The following is a 16,337-nucleotide window of genomic DNA, read 5'->3' as shown; positions in this document are numbered from 1 at the left end:
TTAGCACTGCAAATTTGTTTTTGAAAGAAGACTTAAGAAATTTGGCTTGGCTGTGTAACTTCATTATGAATCCACTCTTAGGAAGAGTCAAGTTAATCTTTAGAAGGTTTTTATCGGCAGAAATTATAGACCATCATATCATATCCATAAGCATACCTTACTTCCTCCCACCAACCTCTTCATAAAGAACCCCAAGAAGCGTCTAGAATCTTAGGCTGACTTGGCTAATGTTAATATAATCAATCATATTTAGAGAACTTTATTTAAGAGTGACATTCCAAAACAATTTATCATATTAAATTAAATAATGTTAAGCCATCATTTTAATATTTTATTTAGTTTTTGTCATCTTAATTAAAAACAATTTAATTAACTGTCACCTTAGAAATTGGGGACGTTACATAAATGTTGTCCGCAAAGTGAGATAGATCATGAGTGGATGTTGAAACAATGAAATCCAAAGTATGGTTTCCAACTTTCCATTGAGCCGATATTCAACTATTTAGTGAACATATCTGCTGTGTGCTACGTATCTCACTCTTTATTCTAGACATATTTTGGTAGGGCCATTTTCAGTTTATTTGGTAGCATGCTTAGCCTTTCATGTAGTTGAGAAGCTTATATTGAGCATTTAAAAGTTTCTGGTTACTTGACTTATAAGGAACTCATTCTGAGATGCAGTTATATATTCTGACATTTGCTACTTTGGAGATTCCAAAAGCATGTTTAAAATTGTAAAACCTATGATGAATGTGCAATGAGGTTTGTTGAAAAGAGTGCTCCAAAGCCTTTAAGGTTCTTCACTTGAAAATTTAATACTCCTGTGGTTTAGTAGATTTCAACTATAAACCTCATGTCAAACTTATAGTTATATTGATTACAATCGGCATAACCATTGCACCTTCTTTTAGTGAAAGTGCTAATTTGTAGCAGCTGTCAGTGGAAAAAAACTTTGATGGATTTTGAAACATTCCTTGCCTCGTGCCCTTAAAGCATATATTAACTTCTGACCAATATTATCATTAAAAGGCTGCAATAATCTTGTCTCGAGCTGAAGAATCTAGTAGCAGTAATTCCAGATATGTTTAGATCTGCTATTTGTTCCTTGTGAATAGATTGAAGCATCAGGTGTAAAGGGATTTGTTTTGGTTTGTCTCACGAAACTCTGATTTTGGTAATATATTTCTTGCATAGTGTTGATTTTTTGGGATCGCTGCAAATGTACTAAGCACTGCCATAATGTTTTGGTATGTGCTTTCCAAATGCAGCTTCCCCTTATATTTATAAGAGAGTGAGAGAATAGACACGTCCCTTCATGGGACATGTCTGTTCATTATCATAATTAAACTCTTATAGTTATATATATAGATATATAATATCTCTTAATATAATATTATATATATAAGTTTATATATATATATATATATATATATATCTTGATGTAATTTATCCGAGTAAAGCTACAAAACATCAACACTCCTTCTTCGCTAGGTAGGATAAACACATGACCATAAATTACCTCAATGTAATATAAGAATATCTTTGATCAGAAAATATTCAACATTTTGATATCACATATGATATCAAGTGTATTGACCTTCAAAATATCAACATGTGATATTTACCAAATACTATGAGTAATGATATTGGGAGTAATGACCTTCTGAATGTCATCTCATGTAACATTTACCATGTACTCTTTGAGCAATGGCCTCGTGAATTTCAAGTTGTAAGATATTCACCAAGTACTGTGAGTAATGGTCTCTTGAATGTCATCTCATATGATATTCACCAAGTACTCTGTTTAATGGCCTCTTGAACATCAATTTGCGTAACATTCACCATGTACTCAAAATGTTCATAAGGTATGTGCACACGCATTCTCATAATGCTTACCATATGAACATCCGCCATGCGAGGTATAATCTATCATGATCTACATAGATATCGTAAGATATCCATCATAATATAGAATTACATTATTGCAAGATCGTCACCTTTCAATAACTTTTTCAAATACAAGTGACATTACTTGGAAGTGGTCACTCCCTCATGATGTACATGGGGGTAGGCCCATTAAAGTCATGTAGTCACACATAAGGACTTTTGAACTCCCTTTGAATATCAATCATCTAAGCTCCTCATCCAATGATGCTTCTGATGGAGTTTCAAACTCCTCTAAATCTGATATGATCAAGATCTTCAAGGATCAATTGAAACATATCCTCAATTCGCTCCTTCAAACAAATGTATCAAACTCCCTCTAAATCTCAATTTCTTTTTTCCTAAAACAAATGTACTCAAAGGAAAAGATCAAGACAAATAGCTCTTAAAGTATGAATTGAAAAAAATAAGAGAGAGACTTCAATAAATAGATAAATGCAGTACTCAGGAAAAATTCTCATCTCAACAGTAATTAATCCTTCTATATTTAATAATGTCAAATTATTAAATTAAAACATATTAATGTTATAGATTTCCACACACACACACACACACACACACACACACACACACACACACATATATATTTACATTTCATATTTATTAAGTACTTACCATATATCTATTAACATATCAATAGAGGGAGCTTAAATCATATATTTTATAACAACATGAAAAGGAACTTAAAATCATACGCATGTACTTACCTAGTTAGGGTCCACAACCAAAATTCTTAATAGATCCATCCAATCTAGACCGATCTAAGGAGTGTGTGCTCATGTATGTTGGGTCACTAACTGATACACTTTGTATAGGTTATCAAGTGTTTGGTTTTCCACTTCTACTTATGTCACTCTTGGTTTGCCTGATTACAGTTTTGTTTGGGTTTGTTGGCACTTTATACTTGAGCTCACTATATATCACAATTCTCTGTGCATTGCTCTGTCTCAAAAGAAGCCTGTATCAACACAAGTAAAACACCATTCAAGTGATAGGATCAATGGATCATGTGAGCCGTCCAATAATCATATGGGTTTACCAGACATTGATCACTGTAGAGAACGTGACACAAAGGTATTCGAGCATGGCACCATGCACGCTATTCGATCATTGCAAGAATTACAAACATTAAAAAGCAAATTAGTCATCTAAAACTGCATATGAATATCACATATCGAGCCCACAAGATTTGGATGCCTAATGTTATGCTAACTGGACCACCTTGTTTCTTATTTTCAGTCAATAATAATGCCTCATCCAACGTGTCATTGGCATAGATGATGGGATTACTTCAATCGGGTTCCCTGCTACATTGCAGAAAGGTGTGCAGTCTACACTACGTTGGATAGTATACCACAGATTGGGCCCGTTGATAGTGTGTTTGGGATGAGAAACCCGCACATCGATGGTAATCACTTTATGAAAACATAAGAGAAATAATAAAAGCATTGAAAAATCCTAGGCGTTCACAGTGTGTGTCTCTACGGGCAACCCTGTTGAAGCCGAGAGGCCAAATTTGATATTCTCTGGAAGAAAGTCTTGCAGATCTATATCATAAAACAAGATTGGCATAGAGGTTCTGTAATACTAGTATCATTGGAGTTACAAAAGAGAAACACTTGCAATCTCTTTGCCCTTCCATCATAATCTATCCACCCGTCCCATTGCTCTTCATTCTTGAGATTCTTATCAGAAAGGTTCTAGCTTTCATCAAAGTTTAGCAGTGAAAGATTTGCCTTGGACATTATACTGCTGACGTCAATTCCCTCATGGTTGTCATCAGGATCCCAATCATTGTGGTAAGTGTCAAATTCTAGAGCAACCATTTGATAGTTTGATCCGGTAGAGGTGGTGTCATTAAACAAGCCGAGAAGTCCCTCGACAATGTTGGAGGGCTGTTCAAAGTCGAAAGGTGCTATAAAGAAAGCGAGTCCATCGCCAAAACCGGTTTTATTATCATTGCTTCTCCCAATAAGACCAAAAATATTTCTTATTTCTACCACCGAAACAGTCAGTATGGTGAATTTGAGGATGAAGTTGCTAGCACTCACACATAACTCATGCATATACCGTAGATAGAAGACAAGCTTATGGGCATTGATATATACAAGATTTTTTAGTCTGTCTCTATTGTGATTAATTACATACGTCTTTTTTTGATTGATTGACGACCAAGGTGAGAGTTTTAATGTTCTCTCTTTCATTTGTCGGCTATTTTGACAAATTTGGCATTTTCTTTCTAATAATCTTTTGCTGGCTTTTGTACATCTACAACTTGGCTCTAATATCATGTTGATTTTTTGGAATTGCTACAAATGTACTAAGCACTGCCATAATATTTTGGTATGTGTTTTCCAAATGCAACTTCCCCTTATATTTATAAAAGAGTGAGAGAAGTCACTAGCCATGCTTTAGTGAGATTTGTTGAATATTTTCCCAGAAATTAGATGATAAACAGTAATAAAGGAACCATAAAAGAGAAATAAAAACACCATAAATTACGCTGAGAAAACCCTTCTAGAATGAAGGGAAAAACCCAGCCACACAAAAATATCATTATATTGATCATAAATAAAGTGTACAACGCCTTTCGCTTGAAGCGATATATATAACACGAGAGACTCTTTGCATTACATCTGAAGTTCTCTTGAAATTCCCAAAACATGACTTCGTATTTCCATGCCTCAACGGAAAAGCCCAACCACACAAAAATATCATTATATTGATCATAAATATTCAAGTGTACAACGCCTTTCGCTTGAAGCGATATATATAACACGAGAGACTCTTCGCATTACATCTGAAGTTCTCTTGAAATTCCCAAAACATGACTTTGTATTTCCATGCCTCAACAGAAAAGCCCAGCCACAAAAAGATATCATTAAATTGATCATAAATATTCAAGTGTAGAATACCTTTCGCTTGAAGCAATTTATATAACATGAGATACTCTTCGCATTACATATGAAGTTCTCTTGAAATTCCCAAAGCATGACTTCGTATTTGCATGCCTCAATGCATGTTGTATGACACATGTCACAATATTTAATATCACAATTTATCATAAATTTCCTTTTCAGTTGAAGGGTGACCATAATGGTATTAATGCCCAAATATAAAGATATCTATTGTAGCTACAATCTCTAACACTCCCTCTTAGCGAGAGAGAGATCTTTAGTTGAACAGTCACGCAAAGCTACAACCAGAATGTCAATGATAAAATCTAACGACACAGATCCTATAAGATTCATGGAGTCACTCAACATGAAAGCTCTGCAAGAAACACAACCAACTTTCATCACATAATCTCTCAACGTGGTGTCATGGAATCTCTCAACATGACACTAAGTTTACTCATTGTGAATAATCATGGAATCACTCAACATGATAGACTTGTAACAATTATTCGTAATCATGGAATCACTCAACATGATAGATGGGAATTTTTAATCATAACAAATAATCATGGAATTACTTAACATGAAAAGCTTGCAAAAATCACATTCAATTTTCATCACAAACTTAGTCGATGTGATGCTGTCATGGAATCTCTCAACATGACGGACTTGCAAAAAAATCACAATTACCTTTCATCACGGACTCACTCAATGTGATGCTGTCATGGAATCTCTCAAACATGACAAGTTAGTAAGGTTTACAACCAATATTTTATCATGGACTCTCTTAGTGTGATACAGTCACACTCTCAACATGACTTCTAACTCCCATCGCGGAATCTTTCCACTTGATGACAACATGTACTCTCTCTACATGTTCACTATGAATCTCTCATAAGTGAAAGAGTTATCAGGTAGTCCTTACAATTTTTTATGAATAAGAGCTCACAATCAGCAAGAAATGCAATCACAACTAAGATTCGTTTCCAGCAAGAGTCTCAAAAACTTACTATACCAAAATATTAACAACATATGTAAGAATGGAGGGGATTCAAGGACCCTCTCAATCAAGAACTACTTTCATCATGCAAGAAGAGAGCAAATGAATCCTCCCTTTGAATCACATGCTCCCTTTGAATATGAAATCCTTATCTTGTTGCTTCCTACAACCAAGAATCTTCATTAAATAGTCATCACAAATATAATCTTCTTGATCATGCACACAAATTATATACAGAACTATCAATACTGGATGTAGTGCATGCAACCGTTACACATAGGCTGTAATTGAAGATTAAAAAAAAAATTCAGCTAAATAATATACCCATGCTTCTTAACAATAATTATATTCTTAGCTTGCTGTAATCACTAGGAGAACATATCCAGTAAACACTTGGAGAACATATCCATGAAAAAAGTATCGCCGCCCCAAATTGTAATCAACCCAAACCACCAATGAAAGCAAGTCCCGAAGTCCATTTCACAAATGCCCACGAGTCACCCCTAAATTCTGATGTTGTCTCTCGAGGCAATCTTTCTCCACACCCTGGTCTGCTTGGGTTTGAGGCGCAAGTGGTTTATTGAGTTTGCTTTGGCGACGACCTAGGTTGAGTATGCTTCCAGCGAACGTGGTGAGATGGAAGATAAACTCCCTTCTGCAAACAATTTTAAACTTTATATTTGATAAGAGGTAGAAATAATGTCACAATAGTGTATAACTATAACATGACGGTAGGTCACTCTATAACTGTCCATTTGACCACTTGTTTGCATAGATTAGAAGAGCAAGGGAAGGAAATGATAGACGGGGTCCCATCTCTTGCAGCTCCTTATTTCGTTTCCACTTTTGTGCTTCTAACCCATTGTGAACATTCTGATAAATTTCTACCATGGTCATAATAAACCGTTGTTACAAGGTGAAAGACAACTTGAAAGATTAGCGTTACAAAATGCCACGTTAAGTTGAGTTGAAACATTTATGTTGGCAAGAAAGCATCTCATCCCGATAACCATCGATTCCCCTGACACATGATATCGAAATAAATTTGATGACATTAACATAGATGGATATCTTCCACCTATATCACTTGAATTTGATATTGATACAGGTGACATATTGATATCAATCAAGCGATCTTGTTGATTGTTGTTTCTATATTTTTGCATGATTCCTCACTTAAACATTTTCCATCCAAAGATCAATTGGTCGAGATGAAATAGATGTTGAAAGTCCCCAGATCGATATTAGACAAAAACAGTTGGCTTCAGATCTACAAACACATTTTAGGGTACAAGCTTCCTATGCAAATAAAAAACATGATACACAAAAACATTAAACACGCTGAAACCCTTCAAACTCTTTTCATTTGAATGAGTCCATCACCACAATAATACTGAGTGATTCACATGGAAGTGAATGGGACAATCGTTACTAAGCTTAAATGACATCCTTGCAAAGTCGATGATTGCATCTTAGGATGAGACCTCTAAAGCATAAACCACTAGATGACCATAATCATGCACACAATGCAAGACACAAGTTATGATGAGCAAACAAAGAGAAGATGCACAAGAGATGAAACATAAGTTGTAAGGAATTTATTTTGACACAGAACTCATATCAAACTCATTCTTACAAAGAAATAGAGATCGAGCAGCCAGATCAAGCACACATTTATTACTGTTATCAGACTTGGCTCTGATACCATGTTGGATTTTTGCCCAGAAATTAGATGATAATCAGCAATAAAGAAACTATAAAATAGATATAAAAAAACACAAGGAATTACCTTGGGAAATCCCTTCTAGAATGAAGGGAAAAACCCAGCGACACAATCATTTTATTGATCTTAAATATTCAAGTGTACAATGCCTTTCGCTTGAAGCGATATATAGAACACAAGAGAGACTTGTTGCACTACAGCCGAAGTTCTCTTGAAATTCCCAAAACATGACCATTCTTTTTTCCATGCTTCAACGCATGTTGTATGACACGTCATAATATTTAATATTACAATTTATCATAAATTTCCTTTTCAGTTGAATGTGACCATTGTTACAAGATTCAAGAATTGGCAGATTAACGGATTTTCGGATGATTGATTTACTAATAGAGGAACAAATGTGTTCCTTATAAAGAATTACAAGGACATTGTTTCTAAAAGAAACAATGTAGACTGAAGACGAAATTAGAAATAAAACTGAAGACAAAATAGGAAACATTCCTATCTGGACTGAAGATAAAAGAGACAGGATAGGAAACATTCCTATCTAGACTGAAAGATGGAGTACAGACAAGTAGTTGATCATTATAGAAAGTATAAGATATTTTCTTAATACCCTCCCTTAATGGTCAACGTACGGATGTCGGAACAGTGTGGGATAACTGAGACCCTCCCTGGATCTACAAAATGCTGAAACCAAGAAGTTTTGCCAGAAGAGTGCTATGACTCAAAACAGGTTGCAATTACAAAACTTCGTTTTTGTGGAAAAAAAGGTAAAACCCAGAATCTCACGCAACCTTGCATATTACGGACAACGTGAAATGATTTTTGAGGATAAAATCAACAAACCCAGAAAAAACAGAAACAGATTCAAAAGGCGAAAAATGTAGCTTCACCTTGATCAGGTAGCTCGACAACTTGTGCTATTGTTTCATGCAGCTCCTTCAGATATTTCCAGATTTTTGCTGCTGACTTGTTGGAAGGGATCTGCGGTAGCTGATCATCGATAATAGAGAGCTTGAGAAGCATAACAGCCTCTTGATTGCGATCATTGAACTTGTCCTGTTTTGCTTGGTCGGAGGTCGGACGAGTCTTTGTGCCTAGAACAAGCTCATCCAAACGACGGTACTCGAAGACAGTCAACATGCGCTGCTTCCAAGTGTTATAATTGCGGCCATTGAATCGTTGACTGCCCTCCAACATCAGATTAGTCAAAGATGCCATTTCGAAGAATTCAGGTACAAACTTCAAGACCGAAATTCAACAGGCATGGGTTTGAAGGCAAATTCCTAGCTGACCCAGAAAAAATTGATAGGTACCCAGAATTGATACAAAACCCAAAAAGAATTTGAAGTCGGATTTCAAATTCGTAGGCTCGAAAATCGAGGCATGGAAAACAAGGCACCCACAAAAAGCTGATGAAGACCCATTTGAGATCTCAAAAAACCCACCAAGAATCTACAAACAAAAAAATTTCAGACCCACAAAATAGGGTTTTGGGCAAAAAATTAGGTGGCGGTCATGGAGGTCGAATCTGCAGGAAAAAATGGCGAACTATTGATAAAAATGGTTGGTTGTCTGAAAAAAAGACAGATCTATTTGCCTAGATCGCGACTTCAAGCTGAGACGGCACTAAACATAGAGTTTAACCTCCAAATGGTGGCGGATGTGGTAGGAGCAGGTGTGAAGCCATGAGTTAGAAGGAAGTCGTGTGTTCAAAGACCAAAGCTGTGAGTTCAAAGGCAACTCGCAATTTTTATCCAGCAAAAAAAAAGAGCTTGATACTAGTAAATCGCGTTTTGCAAGTGGTAATGGCACGATTTTCCAAGTCGAGATTTTCAGATTTTGAATGAAAAGGAAAGTCTTCACAAAAAAACGGAAACCCTAGTTGGGTTTATGTGAAAAATCTCAGAAATTTGAAGTAATGCCTCTGATTCGAATTTCTCCAAGCAAAAAAGCCTAGGCGGGTTTTAGAGAAATTAATAGAAATAATTTCAAGAAGAAATTATAAAATTTTCCAAAAAAATTTAGTATTAGCTCTGATACCATGTTACAAGATTTAAGAATTGGTAGATTAACGGATTTTCGGACGATTGATTTAATAACAGAGGAACAAATGTGTTCCTTATAAAGAATTACAAGGACATTGTTTCTAAAAAAACCAATGTAGATTGAAGATGAAATTAGAAACAAAACTGAAGACAAGATAGGAAACATTCCTATCTGGACTGAAGATAAAAGAGACAGGATAGGAAACATTCCTATCTAGACAGAAAGACGGATTACGAACAAGTAGTTGATCATTATAGAAAGTATAAGATATTATCTTAGTAACCATAACAGTATTAACGCCCAAAGATAAAGATATCTATCGCAGCTACAATCTGCAACAAGATTTTTTTGGGGGAATCTGTACAAGGTTGGATCATTTTCATTTTTGTTTTGTCTAGTTCATTCTAAAATAATACTCTTATTACCTGTTAAATGAAGGTATTGGTTCCGTGGTTTAATGTTTGGCTGCTTTTATATATGACAATACCATGATGCCTAGTATTAGATCCCTATTTGTTTTTTCACGTAGAGATATTCTGAACTGTAAATTATTTTGTAATTTAAGTTTCTTGATTATTTTGTTTTCCTTGTTCATGTAATTATCGTAAAATTTTTCTTACTATTGTTTTAGTTTGGGGGTCTGGGTATTTTTCTTTATTTTTATCACACCTGTGTTGCAGAGTTTCTGTTCTGCTCACATTTTATTGAAGTTTTTATGTGGGAAAAATTTAATAGGTTTGCTTATTGATTATTTTTTTTAACTTTGTATAAATTGTACAAGTGGATTAAAACTTGAAGTTTGTGTTTGCCGATAATTTTTAGTTGTAGATAATTTTTTTTTGATTTTTCTGTAGTGCTGAATATGTATCTTTGAATAACTTGTAGATTGGGTTTTGAAAATGGAGTTAAAATGGCATTTTTAATTATCCTTATTTATTTTTCTTGAATGAGGCATTCATGTATACTAGTTTGTTTCACATGCCCTTCTGATGTTGGTATTTGGGCACCTTCTTTTTGAATTTTTGTTTGTTGTAGAATGCATTTTTTGGGCGTCCCCTTATCATGGTCTTATCTAGGATACAATTTCTCACTGACTTTTAAGCTACAAAGGTTATCATTTACCTTTGGCTCGTAAATTTTCCTAGGATGGGCTATGCTGGACCATTACCTTGACCAAATTTTGATTGTTGGTGTGGCTACCTGTTATTTGAGGTCATGGCTCTACTCCTCACTAGAGTTACATGTGATCCTACGCAATCTGCTGCATTTCAATATTGCAAATGGTAGATTTTACAAATTAAAAATAATTGTGGAGTAGCGATAGCTTAGAAAGAGCAATTTCAACCCTAGCTTGCAGTGGGGTAATGGCGGTTTGCGGCAACTTCAGATAAGTTAATTTGTCTATTGTGTTTGCCAAATACAAGTGTTGTTATCGCATGTACTCTCCATTGGACCACAAGGATTAACTCATTTTTTTTCAACAGATCTTGATATGTAGGGCAGATACAATAGTTTCCTGGAATTCAATTATTGCTTTTTTAATATTTTTCAAGCCTGGTGCTTTATACATTTGCTACTCAATTAATAGGTTCATCTCATCCTTGAAAGTCAATAATTGTGGGCACATATAAGAAAAACAATGTGTTCTATAATGTTCATTTTTGAGAAGGAGAAAAGAGGAACCATTGTACATTACTCTTGAAATTTAGAAAATAATTGAAGTTGTTAATCTTGATTCTGAAGAGGTTGTAAGGGTTACTGATTATTTTTAAGCTCTTATTGCTTCCAGCACTTACCAAAACTAAGATTATTCCAATGAAATGCTTGAAGGAGATTTAGTTTATAGTACACCAGTGACTTCTTAATGTTGAGATGGTTATGTTTCTTCTTGTGACATTTAGGAACTTTCAGTGCGGATTTTAGTTCAACAAAGATTTAGGATGTCAAGTTTATAGAAAGAGGTGAGCAATTAAAGGGCCCATGTTAAGGCCATAGCTAAAATTTAAGCTTACCTGGTTTTTGGTTAGCTCTGTTGGTTTTGTTTTGTCATGTTACCTGTGAAATGTATGATGTTAATCAAAACAATAGTGGCTTGGACTGGCTTGTCAGAATAAGAATGGGCGTTTTCATATTTTTTAGATGAAGGTATAGTTGTTTCAAGTTTTGTGGGTGAGTAATATATCTATATGTTTACTTGATCTGGTATTTCATTACGAAATGTCACTGAATGGTATTTCATAAATCCTATCTTTATAGTTGTTTAATTATTCTGTTGCTGAATGTTTTTATTTTGCAGGTGTAACAAAATACTTTGACCTGTGGAAAATCTTGAAGTAGTTAAGGATGAAGATAATAATGGTTGGATGCAGGGAGGAAATGATGATGGCATTACCTTAAATTTCTTATCGCCACATCCCTTGTACCTTCTAAAGTTGCAAGTGCTAGTGATTTACAATGGTGGGAATTTCTTTTAAGATTGCTAAGACAGGGATTAAGTACAGTCCTTCAATAAAAAAAAGACCCATTCCCTCTTCATTGGATAGTGCAGAGAAGCCTCCTGAAGTAAATCAACCTAAGAGGAGAAGAGCCGAGGTATGACTTTTTTGCATGCCTGCATGAATTGCTGCTATTTTGGACTGAAAAAGAACATGCAACGTGGGTTTCTGAAAATTTATCTGTTTTGATAATTGTAATTAACTAATGTTGGGTCACTTGTTGGTTGTGGAAACTCTAGAAACTCTCTACAAATCTGCAAAGTTAACTGTAGTTAGATTAGCCTGTGCTGCCAATCCTGTTGTAGAAGAAGATGCAATCTAAGTAGTCATTGACAAAGATGTTGGGGAGGATTCTTTGTAAATGATAAAGTGTACAAATACATCTCAATGTGCATCAATACAAGCTATGTGCAAAGTCTTAACCCCTTTAATGAGGCAACAGACTTCTACACAGCTCTATCACAGGAGTGTGATCGCCAAAATTGTAACAAAATTATACACAGTTAATAGTGAGTCCATTAAGTAGTCACATGTTGGCTCCCGTCACACTTGTGTAGGACTGGATAAGAAGTCATTTACTTAGATAGAACATGCCCATGGCTTCTCCAAACAAAATCTGCATCTGGACGTTTAACATTTCTGATTCCATATTTGTAATTGGAAAATTCAATAACCTCACAGAATCCTAGAGGAAATCTTGCTAACTTCTGCCGTAACTAATTGTATTGAAACCAGCTGCAGGGCAGTCCCTTGGAATACACAAACTGAGTCCAGGATCCCTGAGAGGACAAAATCCAAATGGAATGAAAGGCTTTGAAATATCTAGCATGACATAGATTCTTCCAAATCTGTTCTGAAAATTTACCTGCTTTTTGTCGATTTTGACAAAATTTGCCATCTTTACTAGTCAAATTAAAACAAGATCTCTCGTAATCAGCAGAAGCTTATACAAATGAATCCATGTTGGAATCTCAGTGAGGAGCAACTACAGGACCCGAGAAACTAAGCCTGTTTCTTATCAATGTTGACAAAATCTCTCACCTCTTCCACCATCTCTTGAATGAAAATGAGATCTCTTAAAACCAACAGAAGTTCATGCAAATGAATACACATCAGAATCTCAGTGATAAGAGCAACATGAGGATCAATGCAATGTGTCCAAGGGCTCACAAATGTAACCAGCTACAACGATAATCACAAAGCGTACCACCTGGTTGACATTGAGAGTAACTGTCTCATCTTTTGTTGAGATGTAGTCTTTGACAAGGAACAAGGGCTAGTTCAACTCTCTCCTCTAGTTGTGCATTCAAAGGATCAGTCTCTCAAAGCTCAAGACATGGGTATCTGTCCTCAATTAGTTTAACCTGATGGGAGGGCTTCAATTGAGAGGGCTCCAATTGTTCCTATTCTTGCCTCTCTATCGGTTCCTTCTCTTGTAGGCTCACCCATGCGTGTTGCTACACCCCTGATTTTGCTAAGGATTCATTTGATATTTTGTTTGATGACGAAGATCCCATTGCACCTCTTGCTTCTGATGTTGACACTTCTACTTTTTGACCTAAATGGTGGGCAAAAAAATTGGTGATCTTCTTGATGATGAGCTCATCAAAGGTAGAACTGCTTGGAAGAAGACAAAACCTTCTAATTCTGTCAATTTTGTTCTCATGGCTAACATTCACGTCTCAAACATACATAGAGGCGAATGGGATACCTGAGTAGGAAGAAGCTATGAACACTGAGCATCATAATCTGTTGAAAAATAGCACCTAGGTTTTGTCAATTTTTCTTTTAGGAAAGAAACCCATTGGATGTAAATGGGTCTACAAAGTGCAATACAAGGCTTGAAACTTTAAAAAACAGATTTGTCTACATGATTGCAATAAAATTGAGGGGACAAAGTCTCATTAAATAAAATTATAAGGCAGAAGTTGCCAAAAATAGTGACACTAAAAATAGCAGACTAAAGCACTAAATATTTCTGAATCCAAATATAGAACCTAAGATGACCATTATAATAAATTTAATATTATTTTAATACCCTCCCTTAATGGTTATTGTGCTACCCTACAAAGACTATAAAATCCTCTAAAACATTTTGTTGCTGCTGTGACACTCACTGCTAAGACCATCCCTGGATCTGTAGAATGTTAATGACCAAGAGTAGCCAAAAAAAAACAAAGGGTGTCCCTTCTTTAGAACTATAACAAACGGATTTTCATAACAAAATAAAGGTGATCTAGAAAGAGTTTTCATCAACTAATTATTGAAACAGAATAACTTGAATTCCTTTTCATGAGACATTAATTGATTTTAACTACTAACGATTCACTAAGATAACAAAACCAAACTGAAATAATTGTAATAACATTCAACTGAAATAACTGTAATAATAACTGAAATAACTGTAATAATGATCAACGGAAATAATTGTAACAATGATCAATTAAAATAACAATTTTCTATCTTTCCTTGCATATAAGTAAAGTAAATGCATAACATGAAATAGAAAGAGGAACATATGAGAAATAATTGGTGAGCCTTTAATTGTTTGTGCAAGCCTTGGCTTTTGGTAAGAGGAGAAGCATTCAATTAGGCTTAACCTCCCAACCTTGGACCATATTCATCTCCACACAATCTACTGAATAGAAAGACCCTCTCTACCTTGGGATCAGGCTTGGGATACTTTAGTCCAGCCACCTGAGCATTTCGGTGTTTAGAATGTCCACACAGTTATGGACGAACATGTCTGAATAACTGTCACTACTGATATCAAGTGATCATAGATGGCAAACATGCCTTTAACGACCTTGGCCAAGATGTTTGGAATGACCCGATCATCATCGCTCGACTTGACAACAGGGGAACAATAAGTATGAACATGCGTGAGCTATTAAATGATTTAAAATAATTTAGAATTGTTATGTCATGTCCGACTTTTATTTCCATGTTATTGCAGATTTCCATTTTACCTCTTCACCTTTTCCATGGTTATATAGCCGGTGAGTCCTAGGTGTTCGAAACTCAGAGCAATCGGCTTTGTCTGTTGATCCTCGATATAAGAACATTACATGTTATCAACATATCACATATTTGTGACCTGAGAAAGATAATCTTTGCAAAATAAATACCATGACATTCAACAGTAAAATAAAGATGTGAAATCATATCATGAATATTTGGTATTGACCTATCATGAGAAGTTCTCACTTAAGGAGGAACTATTTGATGATATCAAACAAGGATGATGTATGACATTTCAAGAATCTGTAGCTTATTACTATAAATACAATGTAGTGATATCTGATAAAAAGAATATATTATAAATCGATTGGATATGGTAAGTCAACTGCATAACCTGGTAAGTTTAGAAGTATTGGAGCCTTGGCTGGATGCTAATATTCAGTTTCTTCACGGAATTAACTTCAGGGGCAGCTCTTAGTGTGATTACCAATCATGTCTTCAGCAAAATATTAATGAAATGGAAAACTCGTTGCAAGGAAAAATGTAGAGAGTTATCGGGTGGAATAATGCAAAGATATCGAGTGGAATAATGCGGAGATATTGGGTGGAATAATGTAGAGATATTGGGTGGAATAAAGATGCTCATGGTCTCTCACGGCTTCATAATATAAAGAAGTATTCGAAAACCTTTTGGCTTTCAAGAAGCCGTAACTTAAAAGAAAGAACTTGGCTTCTTGAACGCCAACATGCCAAATGTGCTTTATCGGTTACTAGCAAGAATTTGAATAAATATGGAAAAAGATTTGAAGGTTGTAAATCAAGGGTAATTACAAAATATTTATCTACTTGCACGTAGATATATTTATGAGGTGGCATCATATTATTTATTTTTTAAAAATAATATTATTTTCTCACCTTTATTCCTATATCTATGTGCACGTACATTAATATACATTATAATGATATGGTGGAAAAGTTAATCAAAGACTATTTGAGGTAGGCATTAATTTAAATAAAAATTATTAATGTTTTAGATGTTTATTTAATAGCTCATGCGGGTCCATCGATTGTATCTTGATGTTCAAGTCGCTAGGTCCTTGCCAAGACAATTAAAAGTCAGGCCTGTCAACCCGATAATTGGACCAAGCTAGTATCCCATTCCATTGATCTCTTTTAGCAATGCTTCTCCCCTTCATCTTCTCCTGCAATCACCCATGCAACATTTTCCACGATAATAACACGTTCCATGATAAATCCATATTAAC

At 35.1% G+C, this 16,337-nt stretch overlaps 1 protein-coding gene across 1 annotated transcript in view; it reads left to right on the top strand.

Moving 5' to 3' along the window:
• The window catches only part of LOC149572194 (protein PHYTOCHROME-DEPENDENT LATE-FLOWERING-like), a 181,615-nt gene that overhangs the window by 29,811 nt on the left and 135,467 nt on the right, over positions 1–16,337 (top strand). Inside the window, exon 2 of the mRNA XM_089813458.1 lies at positions 11,913–12,208. Coding sequence (XP_089669584.1) covers positions 12,071–12,208 — 138 coding nt within the window. The 5' untranslated portion in view covers positions 11,913–12,070. The remainder of the gene's footprint in view (positions 1–11,912; positions 12,209–16,337) is intronic.

The sequence above is a fragment of the Cupressus sempervirens genome, chromosome 2 (assembly GCF_028749045.1).
Source record: "Cupressus sempervirens isolate cs-2001-9-10 chromosome 2, ASM2874904v1, whole genome shotgun sequence".
Taxonomy (NCBI): Eukaryota; Viridiplantae; Streptophyta; class Pinopsida; order Cupressales; family Cupressaceae; genus Cupressus; species Cupressus sempervirens.
Note: the sequence above shows the minus strand (reverse complement) of the source record. Positions and strands in the feature narration are given on the sequence as shown.